Below are 15,655 nucleotides of genomic sequence, written 5' to 3'. Positions count from 1 at the left end.
CTTGGTAGGGTGTATCAAGCATTGCCCTACCATTGATCATTATTCATCTCAGTGGAATGAAAATGGGCACTGAATTACAACACTTTCCATATCTGAGCTGTAAGGTAGAAAATGACTAGCTACTCACATGAAATATGTTAGCATTAGCAAAAGACTGAGGGGGTTTCTCCTCTCACAGTGGGATATGTATCAAATATTTTAGCCCTGCCTTCTCCTGGAGAAATTAACCCTTTCCTGATGGCTCCACCCTCCGTTGACCGAGAAAAGGGAATTAACCACATGGGTCCCTGATTGCTGACTCCTATGTAGGTGCAGGGACCCACCTAGGGTTTTATTTCATTTTTTGGTACATAAGAAGACTCCCAGAGTGGCTAGCAAGTACAAAATAATTTTAAAATTCACATATTAACAAACTAAAATACATTAAAAACCCAGCAAGAATACTAAAGATTAACAGTAGAATGATAATGGCAGTATTAAAAAGACACCCCACTGGAGCTGCTCCTATGACTACCTTCTACTTCCACGTAAGTAAAAAAATCTATAGTATGGCACAATGACCTGATCTGAACAGCCAGATCATGACCCATTCATTTATCCATTACTTACCTAGTTTCATTCTGTTTCTGAGATAATTTCACCATGACCATCCATTGCCAAATTATTTTGTTACAAACCTTTCTCTACATCCCCTTTTCCCTTTTAAGTTTCTTTTGTTGGCACTGTTTAATTCAAAGAGATACAGACAGTTGAACACATTTTAGATTATTTCTCCAGTGCTGGGTCCAAGTCATAATGGTCTTCTTGAGCAGAGCTGCTGTTTGGCTGATTGTTTAAAAGTTGTTTTTAGATATATGTTGTCTGTGTGTGTGCTGTCTATTTGCATGTTTTTATATAAAGGATTTTGTGCTCTGTATAATGTATTTTAATGGTTTTTAATCTTTGTGTTCAGCGATGGGGCAGCATAGAAATATAATAAATGAATGAAATGAAATGTGGAAGAGGCAGCTTCACTGCATCATTTTAACCTTGATCATTTCAACTAAGCATACCAGGAGACTACGGAGACAATTTGGGAGCTTTCAAGGCCAAGCAGTGATGAGTATACGCACCACAAGCTGTTTATTCTAGGCATGACGCAGCCAAAGTTAAGTACTTTTAGACATAGCCTATTGTGTCAATAGGGCCTATTTCCCAGTATGTGGGTGTAGAATTGCAGCCTGAGGTTCTATTGATTTCAATGAGGGGTTATAGTTTAGTGGCAGAAAACATGCTTTGCATGCAGATACCAAAGCTAAGTGATGGAGCATGTGCTCTGCATGCAGAAGGTCAAAGAATCCATATTCAACCTCCAGTTAAAGAACTTAGGTGGCGGGGCTAGCAAGGACCTGTGCCTAAGACCCTGGAAAGTTTCTGCCAGTCTAGCTAGACAATCTTGTGCTAGAAGATCCCATATAAGGCAGCTATAAGTTTAATGAGTTATTTATTTATTTATTTATTTTTATTTGGCGTATGGCACACGTTGCCAGGGAGTCTACAATGTTTTTACACGGTAGATGTTCTGGCGCCGGTAGTTGCTAGTCGTTGTTGCACTGATGCACCACAAGAGGGCGAGCTAGCTTTGCATCGCTCCTCCGCTGATCGCGTCCAGGCCGATCCAGCGCCGGTTCCTGCTCCCCACATAGAGTGCTGCCAGCGTTTCCCCCCACCGAAATGGGGGTACCTATTTATCTACTCGCAGATGGTATGCTTTCGAAATGCTAGGTGGGCAGGAGCTAGGGATGAAACGACGGGAGCTCATTTCCATCATGCGGAGCTGGGCTCGAACCACTGGAGTGTCGACCATTTCTGGCCGGCAAACTCCAGCGTCATTAAGCCGCTGTGCCACCCGTGTCCCCTATAAGAGAGTTAAGCATGTGCTTAAATATCTCCCACTGAAATCAGTGCGATTTAAAAGCACAACTTTGGCTGGAATAGGACATCTATTAGCAATGGTAAATATGTATGTATGTATGTAATTGAGGCCAGGTTAGCTGAATGATCACCTCCTCCCTTATATACCTCCCTTAAGATCTTCATCAGAGTCCCTTCCCCAGGTTCCCACACATAATGAAGTAAACCAGGTGGTCAGGCAGAGAGGGCCTTTTCAGTGGTGGTGACCCAGTTATGGAATGGCCTCTCAAAGGTGATCAGCACCTACATTGTGGTCTTTTTGGAGCCAGGTGAAGATGTTTTAATTTTTTCCCCAAGCCTTTGTTTTTATTGTGTCTTAGAGCATCTCTACATCAGCCTAAAATCCCACATTTAAAATAAGACTTTCTGCTTCCATTTTAAATGCAGGATCATGACAGACTCCCTTTACATGCGCTTCCTCCCCCTGCTTTCCCCCCCTTATACAGCTGCCGTTGTGGTCTAGGTCCTCTTATTGCACATTTTCCTCTTTTCATGAGGGAACTCAACCAGAACTCAAGCGCTGTAATTTGATAGCTCATTATCTCCTGTCTTTTAGGAAGGTCATTTAGTGTGGGAGACGCCCTGAAGGTTGATGATGTTATCTAAAGGACCCGCAAACTTCTGTGAGTAACCAATTTCAATAGCAGGATAAAAGCTCCATGTGGAGAAGCCCCTAATCTCTGGCTCTAATCATTTTCACCCTTGCTGTTTTTATGCACTGGTGTTTATGCTTGTGTTGTTTTTTATGCTTATTGTTCTTGTTTTATGCTGGGGTTTGTAGGTTTGATACTGGTTGCATTAATATTGTTTTCAATCTATTTTGATATTACTTGATTTTATCTTGTACTTTACTTGATTATAAGTTTTGTAAATTGCCCAGAGGACTTGGTTGATGGTCATTATAAAAACACTTTCAAACAAACAAACAAACAAACAAACTACATTTAGGCCTTGGAATAGGCAAAACTATGAATCCAAAAGAATAAATAGATCTGATCCAAAGAAAATTAGTTGTGCTTATATCCTATTGAAGCCTATAGGACTTAAATTAGTTACAATTATCCCATAAATTTCAATGGGAGTTCAGCATGATTTCCTTTGCATAGGGGCCAAATATGTTGGGAAGAGACTTTTAAAACCAATTATATGGAGCATTATGAGTAATGAATACAAAGGCCATTTAAGCTGTGGGTCTTTCCAGATGGTTTTTATTGTGCAATTGCCCTGCCGAATAGTACTGAAGGCAAGGAGGGTTGTTTCTGGACATCACTGCCTTCCATTTCTAACTCTCCTGTGTTTTCCCAGTGCTTCTGCCATCTTTTTTATTATTTCAGAAAATCTGTTAAGCAGGGAAAGATGAAATAGCTGCATTTGTCTTTTGATTGGCAGCAATAGGAGCTGTCCATCTGAAAGCACCTCCCAGTTTGTAATAACAAAAGCAAGAAGCAAATATACATTCAGTCAGAATGTATGCTGCCTAAACTGAAAATGAAGGAAGTCTTGTCTGTACTTTGGTCTAACAGCAGTGATATTGCCTGCACTGAAAGGTAAACTATGAAGGGCATTCATCACTTGAGCTATACAGCTTACTTGAAACACCTTCACTCAAAAACTGTAGAATGAACAAAAATTAGAATCCTACTACCTCTTTTTTGCATCCCTTTAGAATTACATATGTAGCCATCGTGCATATTTTGTTAAACATTTAAAACCATATGAACCAAATCTCTGTCTTCAGCAGTATGGCTGTTTTCTCAGCATACCCTAAATGATCACTAACATCCCTTATCTAATCGCTTAAATGAAAACTTTTATTATTGTCTGTAAAAGCGACTTTTAACTAAAAAGGTTTAGATCTGAAGTATCTGTTCAGCATGCCCACTGAACACAGTTGCAGAACTGCACCATTCAGTTAAGGCACTGAATTAAGAAGGAAAAAAGAGTTATCATCGTGCCTTTCATCAGAATGAATGCTTTATTCTTTTCAGATTCCTTTCTTGCTCTTTTAAAAGTTATCTATAGCACTATGTGGAGTAGGGGCAGCTCTGACCTGAAAACAATGTCTACATTTTCCCCTCAAGATTTAGTTGGTTTCCATTTTCCAAATACTGTTTAGGGGCACACCAGGTCATGGCTGTGCACACTTTGGGGGGAGGGGGAGTATACATCAAAACCATATTATTTTTGGAAAATTGTCCAGCTAGCAAGACAACTCTGTTTAAAAGAAAGCAGTCTATCCGTGGGTAAAAAAGAAACTGTAACCTTGACAATGCTGTGTGATGGCAGTTCTAGAAAGCATAGTAAATTTGATAAGTAATGGTAAACAAAAGTAAACTAACCCCAAGAAAGAAAGTCTTCAGAGGTCTATTTTCTTGCCCAGGCAACTAAAAGAGATATTATTCTAGAGCAACTTTCTTTTGTAAGGAAGGTGGCCTTGGATAATGTAGTGGTGTTATAGTCCCCTAATTTATGCAGAAGGAGTTGTGTTGCTAGGGGAGTCGACATGCTCTTAATACCTACCAAAAGCTGTCCAGCAAAACAGATAAATAGAATGAAGGAAAGCACAAGAAAAGCAGCTCCAAAGGAAATTCCAAGTATAGCCTTTCTACAAAACAACAAGAAAAAGTCCTATTAGATACAAGCATGGTTGCAGTCACTGACAACTGAACTAAATATGGCGGTGATAGTCATGTTCGTTTAATCCTGTATTTGCCTCATTTGAATATAAAGCGGGGTGGGGTCTCATTTGAACATCAAAAGGGGCATGCTGATCAGGGGACCTGAATCCTCCCCTCTCTCACCTTGCCTGGACATGGTCAGTTGCCCCAGACAATGTTCTCCTACCCTGGTGTCAAAGATGAGCTGGGGAGAGCAGAAGGTGTTCAGGGGACTAGCTGTAGCGAAGTAAGCGCCCTGCACTTTATGCATAAATGGGGCAGACACTTTCTAGTTCTTTACAAACAAGTAATGACTCCCTTTTTCATGTATAACTGTAGAATTTTGACTAAGGAGTAATACTTAATCCTGAGTGGGTAATATTTTACTCAAAATTGTATTACTTCCTACCTTCCTTCACACCTAAAAGTATTTTGGGTGCTTTACAAAACGAACCAACTCAAAGCACCTCACAATCAAAACGCATGCTTCAAACCCTTTTAAATCTGATCAATTTCAATGAGAGTGATCTAAAAATGAAATTAATAGGATTTAAAAGTGCTCAATGGATTTAAAAGGGCTGGTTAGTGCTGCAAAAAATTAAATGAGGAAAACCAAAGGAACAGGAATTTGCAAATAAAAAGATGCCCAACACAGTTTAAGTTACAGTGGTATCTGTCTAGAAAGATGCCTTCCTTAGTTAAATGCCTGAAATATACTTTATAGGCAAAACTGCACCCATTTTAATGGAGGTTTTGCTACAGCCAAGGGTAAAGACAACCATTGCTCATGTATTTTTTTAAATTAATGTTCCATTTGATTCAGGATTTCTTGGGAAAAAACAGCCCAGCAGGGAAGGTGTGGGAACATGTGTAACCACCACCAGGGTCACAGTTTAGCCAGCATCATGTGGAGGCCTCCAAGTGGGGTCCATACATGCAAAAGCAGTAATTTGTGCTACCATAGAAGTCTCTTTTCTGTGCATAGCATTTATCAGCTGCCTTTATATCCAAGGCAACATAAAAAAACAAAATAGCCACAAGTATAATAAAAATCCCTAGCCATTGTGATCCCACAAACTACAGTAGCCATGTGGTCACATAGGGTTTGATGAAACACTGTTGTTCCACTGATGGAAACAGTTCCATCAGGAAAACAGGGAGGGAGGCAAATTCCTCCCCACTCCCCCCCGCACATGCAGTCCCCTGTGAACCTCAAAATCTGTTCCAGAGACCTGGGAAACCCTTTGGAGCAGGTTGTTGGGTGCTATGGAGGGCTGCAACGGGGAGGAGAGAGGGAGAAGGTTCTGTCATGCTAGCAATATATTGGTCAAATATATATTTAATTAAACTTTAAATCAACTATAACAGTATGTGTCAGATGATTGTGACATTCACAACACAACACGATATCGTAACACTTTTCATTGATGAAAATATCTTAACGTGTGGGGAGGGCTGAATTTAGTTGTGTGTGGCCTCCTTTGGTTTTACTAAAATCCCCATGGTACACTGGCACATTTTAAATTTACAAAGCAAGAGTCCATATTAAGGATCTCTTAATATTTAAGGTATAACTAATCTGTGCCAAATGAACATGCACTCTTTCTTAAGCACATAAGGAGTGCCTTGCTGGGTCAGACCAATATCCACCTCATCCCAGCATGCTGGAGTCAGGTGTGGGCGGGGTTAGGCATTTGCTAGGGCCCAGAGAATGTTGAAGGGCCACCATCAAACCCTGCCACCATATTCCATGCTGGTGCACACACATGTACTGTGTTCTCCCATTCATGGGGGCAGAGGGATATCTGCTGCAATTTGCAAATGTAAATTTCATAAACACATGAGAGCTGTTGCTCAAAAGAAACAGCCTTTGCCCTGGAAGCCCAGACTGAGAAGTTTTTAAGCTAACTGTGATTATGCAATGGATAAGGGGAAATACTATGTACATTCTTAGGAGTACCTTCTTTTTTTAGATGGCTCTGTCTAGGAACAAACTGAATCTGATGAGGGACCACTGGAAGCCTATTGCCCTAGGGCCCACAAAATGTGGAGCTGGCTCTGTAGTCCAGCAGTCTTTGCAAGACTCAACAAGAAGGTACTAGGTGGTCCGCCACAGATTGGCCAGTAGCTTACCAGTGGTTCACAGTCTACTTCTGCTCACTCATGTCTTTATGGATTCAGTAAATGTATTGATAGATTCCTGCAGGGAGCTAATTCTCATGTTCAAGAGCTTTGGCTTGAGTTTGATAATTTCAGTGGCTGTTCTTTTCCTCCAGTTTTTTTGGTACATTCATGAAGCTTTCAAAAGATTTCAATCAGTGCAGAGGCTTGGAGTGCATAAGAGGTTCATTGTTAGAACATCTTTTGAATATAAACATTCATGGCAGCCCTCCCTTTCTTCTACCAGGTGCAGCAGAAAGAAAGTCCTTATAAAAAACGAGTGGCTTTTTGGAACTTTCTTTTTGTTATTTGCTTCCAAGGATACAAGTGTTGTTTTTGGAAATTCAAAAGGGCTGAATGTGCTGTGCTAATGCCCCCGCCCCAATATCAAAAGTTTCCTATTGATAAATGCATGAAATTCAACTGCAGTGTGAATGGTTAAAGGCTTGTTCACTTTGACTTTTGAACAGTTTTGCATAACTCTTGTATCAAAAAGGAATAGCGGATACAGTGTGTGGCATAACACTGCCCAGAGAGCACTATTCATAGGATCATCTTAAGGCATTCTTTGAAAGCTTCTGTCTGAAAACTAGCTCAAAACATGTTAACACTGGATTCTGGAATGGACATTCTGAGGCTTCAAAATGGAGTTCAAAATGGCTGCTAAGCCTTACCGCAAATCAGAGATACAATCAACTCACAGTGAATCCCAGGTTCAAAACCCAACTCCTTGGTGAGATCTTGAGGAAATCTTTCACATTATCCCAGTTCCCCATGTGTAAATAGGAACAACAGTGACCACTTGACCCACAACTGTACTGAGAGGATAAATTGGGAGGTTTGTGAAATACTTTACAAACCATAAATAAATGTGGAATACCACATCCAGTTTTGATCAATCATTTTCAGAAGGATGAATTTACACTGGAACAAATCCAAAGAGGAACAAGAAGAATGTAATGGATTAACACGGCAAACATTATATATTTATTTATTTAAAAGATGCTCTTCAGCCAAAAAAGGCTTCAGTGCAGCTTACATACAATCAATAAAACAAGACAATCCCTGTCCACACACACACAGTCTAAAAGACATGTCACAAAGGGGGAAAAAATGATAGGGAGGGAACTCCAGACCAATTCTTAAAATTAAATAGCAGTTCATATAATGATGAGCTGGAAAAAGTTCAGGGACAGAAAGAGCCTGACAGAGCTCTTCTTTCAGCAGAGCTGAAGGAATGGCCCTGCTTCCCAGTTTTCTCTGCTGCAGCCTGCTGGAATTACTGCTGTCTGGTGAAGCTGAGGGAGGAACTTGATGGAGCTGATTTTTCTGCAGGGCTGCTGGAATGGATTACTTACTTATGGTGGGATCCAATCCTTCTGCAAGTGGAAGACTGCTCACACAAAGGGACTTCCCTGTCTTCTCCTCCCCTCTGCGGCCCACTGCACATGACCCAAATCTGCTCCGGACCCCCCCCCCCATCTCTCCAGAACAGATTGGGGTGCATGCAGGCAGGCTGGAGGGTTAAAGGAGAAATCCGTTCCACCAGTGGTTCCCTTCTGCTGGCAGAACAAAACCACTGGCTACACCCTTGAAGCTGAACTGCAGTATTATTTAGATCTAAAACTAAAGATTATACAGGACTGGTGAACAACTACTAGGCTGGGATTAGGAATGCCAGGTCAGAACCTTTTTGTCTGTACACTGGCTGATGTGGCAACTGAGGTGTGGGAGAAAGTAGCGTCAGGCCAGGTCATTAAGTGGAAACTGAGGAAGAGGGCCCCGACATCCTTATTGGGGGTTTTAAACGGTGGTGTTAGAAGCAAGGACTGGCCAGCAGCACCCTGCTGATGCCTTATGTGAAATCTGACAAACCTAGTCATGACCGTCAACTAGATCATGCCCAGGCTAAGGTGGGTTGCACCAGCGGCACTGCCATAATTTTCCTTTTGGTTCTTGTTTCAGTTTTTAAAAAAGAAAGATGGAAAAATACAAAGTGAGAAGGAGACAAAGGATGAAGGGAGAAAGACAATGCAGAAAGAAAAAGAAAGAAAGAAAGAAAGAAAGAAAGAAAGAAAGAATTATAGAACATGATTTTTTTTTTTAAGTTGGTCTGATAATAGAGTTGGGGTTAAAGGTAGGTAGGTCCCTCCCAGATCTGACAAGGATGATACCGACAATGGCATTGATGGTGTTAAACAAAGAGCTATACACATTCCTCACTTACTTACTTGGGTAGTACTAGAATCTGCACAAGAAAAATGCAGAAGAATATAAGACAAGCACAAGTCACATAGTACTTGAACGCAGGTAATGTTGTTGCTCGATACTAAAAGAAAATTAGGAAGAGATTACAAATTATCTAAAAATAGTTAAAATAAATTGCTAAGATCAACACAATAAGTGACACACCTTGCATGTTAAACAGGCAAATGCTTGCTGATGTAATTATGGCCATTAACTAGATGGCTTAAAAAAAGGGGTTGGAAAAACTTATGGACGACAGGTCTACCAACAGCTATTCACTATGCATGATAGCTAAAGAAAACCTCTCAATATTAGTTGTTGGCTGCTGAGGGTGGGGTGGGGGGACAATGGGGAAGGGCTGTTGCCTTCATGCCCTACTGATGGGGTTCCAAGAAGCATCTGACTAGCCTCTATTGGCCATAGAATGCTGGATCAGATGGACTCTTAGTCTGATCCATCAGGGCTTTTACATTCTCATGATGAACTTGGGCCAACAGTATCTCCTTCAAAGCTTATTCAGCAAGAAAATAAACAACAGCAAGCATCGTCACTAATAGTTTTGCCTCTCTTGACATTTTTTTAATGCTCTACAGCAGGGGTGGGCAGATTCCAGGCTTCTGGGAATCTCCTTTGTTTTTAATGAGAACGTCAAGGGCCACCAATTGGAGTCAGATGCAAAATGGTGGCTCAAGGAAGACATACACTGAGTAGAATTAAGAAATAGAGTGCCTCTAAGCATGTGGCTCAGACCAAGAATTTGTTTTCAGTATCAGAACTGAGCTCACAGTCCTTTTACACAAAAATCTACCCCTGGTTTCTGCCACCCACTCACCCATCCAGCTGTCTTAATTTCAGCAGCCTAGCTTAGGTGGGCAAAGTCATTTTATCGATGCTATTCTTAAGCAGTTGGCAGTCAAAAACACATGCCAATCACCCAGAGATCTATCAGTCAATCCCAATCTACCTTCAGCCCACCCCTACGCTACAGAAACTAATCTCTCATAAATTATGCCTTCTTACGATGAGCACATGACTATAATTATAAGGCATAATCCACCAGGAACTTTCCTTGCATAAGCTCCATTGACATGCATAGGAGCTGCACAGGAACATCATTACGTAGTTCAGTGGAGTAACATCCCAGTGAATTGTGCCTAGACCTATCATGATAAAAATATTTAATGGAACCAGGGAATGTTTCTCTTTTTTCCTACGAGGTAAATGAACAAAACAATTTGACTCAGAAATCCCAAAACAGTCCACTCCTAGCCTGAGAATAAGCTGACAGACTTCAACCAGAATTGTTAAAAGAAGGAACTGAGGATGATTATAGCACAGTAACACTGATGCCATTCAGTACACAAGAAAGGGGGAATAATCAGCATTATGATCAGATATTTTGATTTCCCAGACCTCGTGGACAAGGATATCATTGGTATACGATTGAAAGAACTGAAAAACAACCATGTTCAAGTGCTCTGACTGACATTTTTGTAAAATTTAAAGCACCCTACAGGTAGGGTTGCATGTCACAACCTGGAGAACATGCATCATTTCCTGATGAAGCAGGAGACAAGATAGCCTGTTCCTCTTCTGGATCCTTCTGTCTGTCTTCCCACACATGCAATAGGAATCTAAGCTTGCCCAAATGCATGTCAGAGACAATACTAGGCAGAACAGAGAAGCACAGATAAGAGAAGCCACAGATACTTTGGGCAGTATCCAATGCTGCTGCTGAGCCTCTGCTGAGTATGTTGCGCCAGCGGAAGCCAGTGCTGGCACAAGAAGCTAGCGCTTCCTAAAGCAACCGGAAACTAGCTGAAACACTTGTTTCCTTAACACAACAACTCAGAGGAGCTTGCAGAAGGGGGCTCCGCTGCCCTGTCCTATTCCAGAAACTAGTGTTTCAGCTTGTTTCTAGGGTTGCTCTAGAAAGTCCAGTTGCACCACAGTGGGTTCTGCTGGTGCAGCATACTCAGCAGACACGCAGCAGCAGCCTTGGAGGCTGCCTCTTGTCTCCCACATCATCAGGAAACTCACATATTTCCTTGGTATGAGTAACTGCAGGTAAGCATAGAACCAGCCACTGCTATATCCTTAAAAAAAAAAAAAAAAAAGAATACAGAACCCAAGGGTTCTATGTTAAACATAACTTACTTCTTTTTCTAGTGTTTTGTTATAGAAGAGTAATGATATCCTTTGAATATCCTCAGACTTAAGCCATTGCCTAGAAGAGAAAAAAAGATCATACAGAATATTATATATGCTGAATACATCTTTGTTCCCGATATTTCTCTGAAGATTTAAGTAAGGGAAAAATCTTTGCATAATGAGAGAATGAAAAATCTTTGCAAATCAAACAGTTTGGACATATCTACATTACAGGCTTAAACTAGTTTAACAGTAATTCCCTCTCCACAGAGAAGCCCGGGAGTGAGAACTGTAGACTGAATTCTCCACACCCTCATCAACCTACAGTATCCAGGGCCATGTTTCCATGGCAATGGAAGGAGAAGCTAATGGAGGAGTACCAGATTTTTAAAAAGGAATCAGCTTTGCTGTGAGCAGGGCTCCATGAGCAGATTCTCCGCAGTAGTAAAAATTGCTTCACAGAACATACTTCCTGGTGGGGGTGGGAGTGAATGTCATCTGACTGGCAGGGGCTGCTCAACCAATAAGACAGGCTTCCTCCCTCTCCCCTGCCCCCTTCTGCTTTCCCCTGAAAGTCCAGATGCACCTGCATTTCAGGAGCAAGCCTCATTAAGCACAATGGGAGTTACTTCCGAGTAGAAACACATATGCTTGTGCTGGGGGGGGGGAGAACACAAAGATGGAAACCAGCCCCCATTTTAACCCACAGGACCTCACTGATCACAATGGGATTTACTTCTGAGGAGACAGTAATGAGTTTGTTGTGGGAAAGAGACCAGTAAACACAAAGATGGAAACCAGCCCCCACAAGATATCTATAACGAAGCTGTGAAGTACAAACTTCCTAAGGCAATTAATCGGAGCCTCGAGATCACGCTTGATTGCTTAACCGCACGTAAGGAATTGGGCTTTAAAATGTGCCATTTCAATTGAAGGGGAATCTCTGTAAGTTCTGATGAAGGCATTCAAAGGCAAGCCATATTGACCACAATGGGAGTTACTTCTGAGGAGACACTAATGGGTTTGTTGTGAGAAAGAGACAGAAACCAGCCCCCATTTTAACGCGCAGGATCTCTATAGGGAAGCTGTGAAGGAGTTACATCCTAAGGCAATGAATCTGAGTCTCTTGCTTAACCACATTTAAAGAATTGGGCTTTGATATGTGCCATGTCAATTGAGGGGCTTCTCTGTTATTTCTGTGGTCACTGGTAGGGAAAGCCTCATTCAGCACAATGGGAGGAAACACCCCTTGACTGGGGTCATGGTGAAAGGTACACCTAGGGGTGTACAGATTCCCCACCGTCTGTTCCGGTGAGGAATCTGTGGGGGGGGAGGCAATCTGTTCCACCCCTCCTGCAATCCTCTGGAGTGGCTCCGCTCTGCAAGGATTCCGCGGAGCTGCACCGGCTATAGGGCCCCTTACCTTGCTGGCCAGAGCCATTTGCCTCTCCACACCAATCGCCATTTCTTTAAAAAAAAAAAAAAAGGCGATCGGCAGGATGTGTCCATAGTTGTTGTTGTTCAGTCGTGTCTGACTCTTCGTGACCCCATGGACCATAGCACGCCAGGCCTTCCTGTCCTGCGCTCTCTCCCGGAGCGTGCTCAAGTTCATATTCATTGCATCCGTGACTTATATGCAAAATAGAGCTGTGAATCTTGCATATTAGCCTATGGACACATAGACTTATACACAAGATTCATGGCTCTATTTTGCGTATAAGTCTATGGGCACATCCTGCTGATCGCCCTTTTTTATTTTTATTTAAGAAATGGCAATCAGCGTGGAGGAGGCAAACGGCTCCGGTGGAAGAAGCAGCTGAGCGCCATTACACCTCCAATCTTCCTGGAGTGGAGGTAAGTGGTGCTGATCCGCCACGGATTCCTGAGGCCGGATTGCAAAGAATCCGGCCTCATTTGAATCTACGGTGGATTTCTCTAACATCCCTAGGTACACCCCTGGGCAGGGCTAGCATACCTGAGCTAAATGTGGGGGTTGGGGCATACAACAACTATACCGGGGAGAACTCAACTTAAGGAAAAGAATCAGATTTTAAGCAGTCTCAGGAAATCCAGTTTTTCCTGATAAGCTCCAGGGTGATTGCTGGATGGCCACGATGTCATCTATTCCTAACGACCTCAACATACAGCCGGCTCAGAGTAAATCGCTGGTGGAAACACCCCCCAAGAGGTGCAACTTTAGATCCAATTTTACACAAGTCCAGTTAAATTAACTGGGGCTTAAGGATGTGCAACTATGTACAAAGACTGAGCCCAAATAAATAATACGTATTTGCATATGTTTCAATCTGAGCGCTACTAGGGGTATAACGATCCTGCCCCCTGACTATAACTGCAGTCTTAAATTTGGAAATGGGTGGATTGTGCCCCGGTGTGCAAAGTTCTCTGTGTGAGATGGGGTGCTCCATTCTCTTCCATGATGCTCCACTACCACTAAGCATGCAGCACATTGCCCAACAACAAAGAGGAGAGGGTAGTCCAGTTTTACAGTGTGCTCTAAAGAGGTATTTGAACCATTGGATCAGAATAATTGCTCAGTTCTTCTCATTTATTTCCAATAAAGTACATATGAAGGTGAAGGTGTCCCCAACCAGTCGTGTCTGACTCTAGGGTGCGGTGCTCATCCCCGTTTCTAAGCTGAAGAGCCAGCGCTGTCCAAAGACGCTTCCGTGGTCATGTGGCCGGCATGACTGAACACCGAGGTGCACGGAACGCTGTTACCTTTCCCGCCGAGGCGGTACCTATTTATCTACTTGCAATTTCTTGCTTTCGAACTGCTAGGTTGGCAGGAGCTGGGACTGAAGACAGGAGCTCACTCCGTCACGCGGCACTCGGGTCTTGAACTGCTGATCTGCCGACCTTCCAGTCTGCAGTTCAGCGTCTTAACCACTAAGCCACCGCGGCCCCTAACAAAAGTACATATAGCAAGTAACTAAAATACATATTCCTTGACCTACAGGCAGTTCAGTAACACAGCACCTTACTCCTTCCTAGTCTCTGTCTGTGTCATCCTATAATCTGGGCGAAATGGGGACAATGAGAAAGGAGCTTTCAAATAGGTTCCTCAAGCCCCAGCACAGGGAGTGTGCCAGAGATCCTTCAGGTTCCTCACATGGCTGCCATTCTGATTCCATGATCTGAATGGCAGTGATACGGGGGCAATTCCACGTGCAAACGTACTTTTGAGCATTTATGCCATCAATTGCTCGAATCATCCTTTCATTCAGTTCCTCTTCAAACTTTTTCTTCTGAGATTTTGTTCTGTAGAGAACAAAAGGGATAGGGGCAGGGGAGGAAATAGGAGTTAGTATCCTAGAGGGCAAATGAATAAAATATGGCAAAAAGTAGAGAGATCAAAACAAAAGAAATGAGAAAACAAAAAGAAAGGTAACTCCATTCCTATTTCCTGCAGCAACGTATAACATAGGCCTGCACAACTTGCCATATATGGATCTCCATTTAATATCAACCTTCCATTTTACAATATAAAGCTGACCTGTCACTCACATGATCTTAAATTGTCATAACCAACAGCTTCCCTCAAGTCAGTCAAAAAGGCTGCTTGACAAGAATCTAGAGTCTCCTCTTCACAAAGTCACAAAGTTCCACATGTAGAATGCAACAAAAGTCACTGGGGGGGGGGAGGATAGTGCGTGCCCCCTCTTTGCATGTCTACTCTCCCTGGATTAGGAATGCCTGAATAGGGCTAATATTCATATTATATTGTGCTTGTGGTAGCAAAGCCCATGACACCGATTGAGAAAGCTGGTGTGGATATCTTGGAATGTGCAGTTGCTTAGGGAGCAGACGAGTAGTAGTTAGCTTCTCTGAGGAAAAGAAAGTTGTCATTTCGACTGTGACTAAAACCTTTCACAGGGTCAGACTGAGGATTAAGGATAAGTCCCAATAAGTACAGAAGCTAAAGGACACAGAGCCTAGAGGCTGAAGAAAGGGTGAAGAGCAGACTGAGAAAGAACCTGAAGTAAAGTTAGGTGGAGAATGAGGACTGAGAAAAAGGGCAAAGGAAACAGGAAACTGAGGCAAAAAGGGGCTAATCAGAAAGCGGGAATGAGAAGAAACTTCACCGAGCTTAAGATCAGGAGGTACTCTATGCTACAGGGAGAGAGGAGTGCTAGAGAGTCTGGTCAGGATATATTATTATTATTGCTTGCTTACTTGCATTTCTATACCACCCCCATAGCTGAAGCTCTCTGGGAGGTTTACATAAGGTAGCTAAAGTAAACAGTGACTTGAAAAGCAGGGGCCTTGATAAAACATTGAATGGTGAAGACATGGATTTGAAGAAGAGACCCCAATGACTGGGCAAAATGACATATAAGTAATAAAAGCAGGAGATGTTGTGCATTCCTGGCAGCAAGGAAGTGGACTGGCAAGGGAAGGAGCTAAGGGGCCATAGGGTTGCTAAGTGTAGAGTCTAGAGTAAACCCTGATGGGGAATTCTGCCAGTT

The 15,655-nt window shown here is 42.5% G+C and overlaps 1 protein-coding gene across 1 annotated transcript in view; it reads right to left on the bottom strand.

Moving 5' to 3' along the window:
• The window catches only part of ADCY2 (adenylate cyclase 2), a 190,999-nt gene that overhangs the window by 59,415 nt on the left and 115,929 nt on the right, over positions 1-15,655 (bottom strand). The window contains exons 12-15 of the mRNA XM_084850684.1: positions 14,367-14,447; positions 11,175-11,244; positions 9,002-9,099; positions 4,474-4,558 (exon numbers count right to left, since the gene is read on the bottom strand). Of these exons, the coding sequence (XP_084706810.1) occupies positions 4,474-4,558; positions 9,002-9,099; positions 11,175-11,244; positions 14,367-14,447 (334 nt within the window). The remainder of the gene's footprint in view (positions 1-4,473; positions 4,559-9,001; positions 9,100-11,174; positions 11,245-14,366; positions 14,448-15,655) is intronic.

This window comes from Heloderma suspectum, chromosome 4 (assembly GCF_057233095.1).
Source record: "Heloderma suspectum isolate Gila_16-S chromosome 4, 16-S_ref, whole genome shotgun sequence".
NCBI classification, from domain to species: Eukaryota; Metazoa; Chordata; class Lepidosauria; order Squamata; family Helodermatidae; genus Heloderma; species Heloderma suspectum.
Note: the sequence above shows the minus strand (reverse complement) of the source record. Positions and strands in the feature narration are given on the sequence as shown.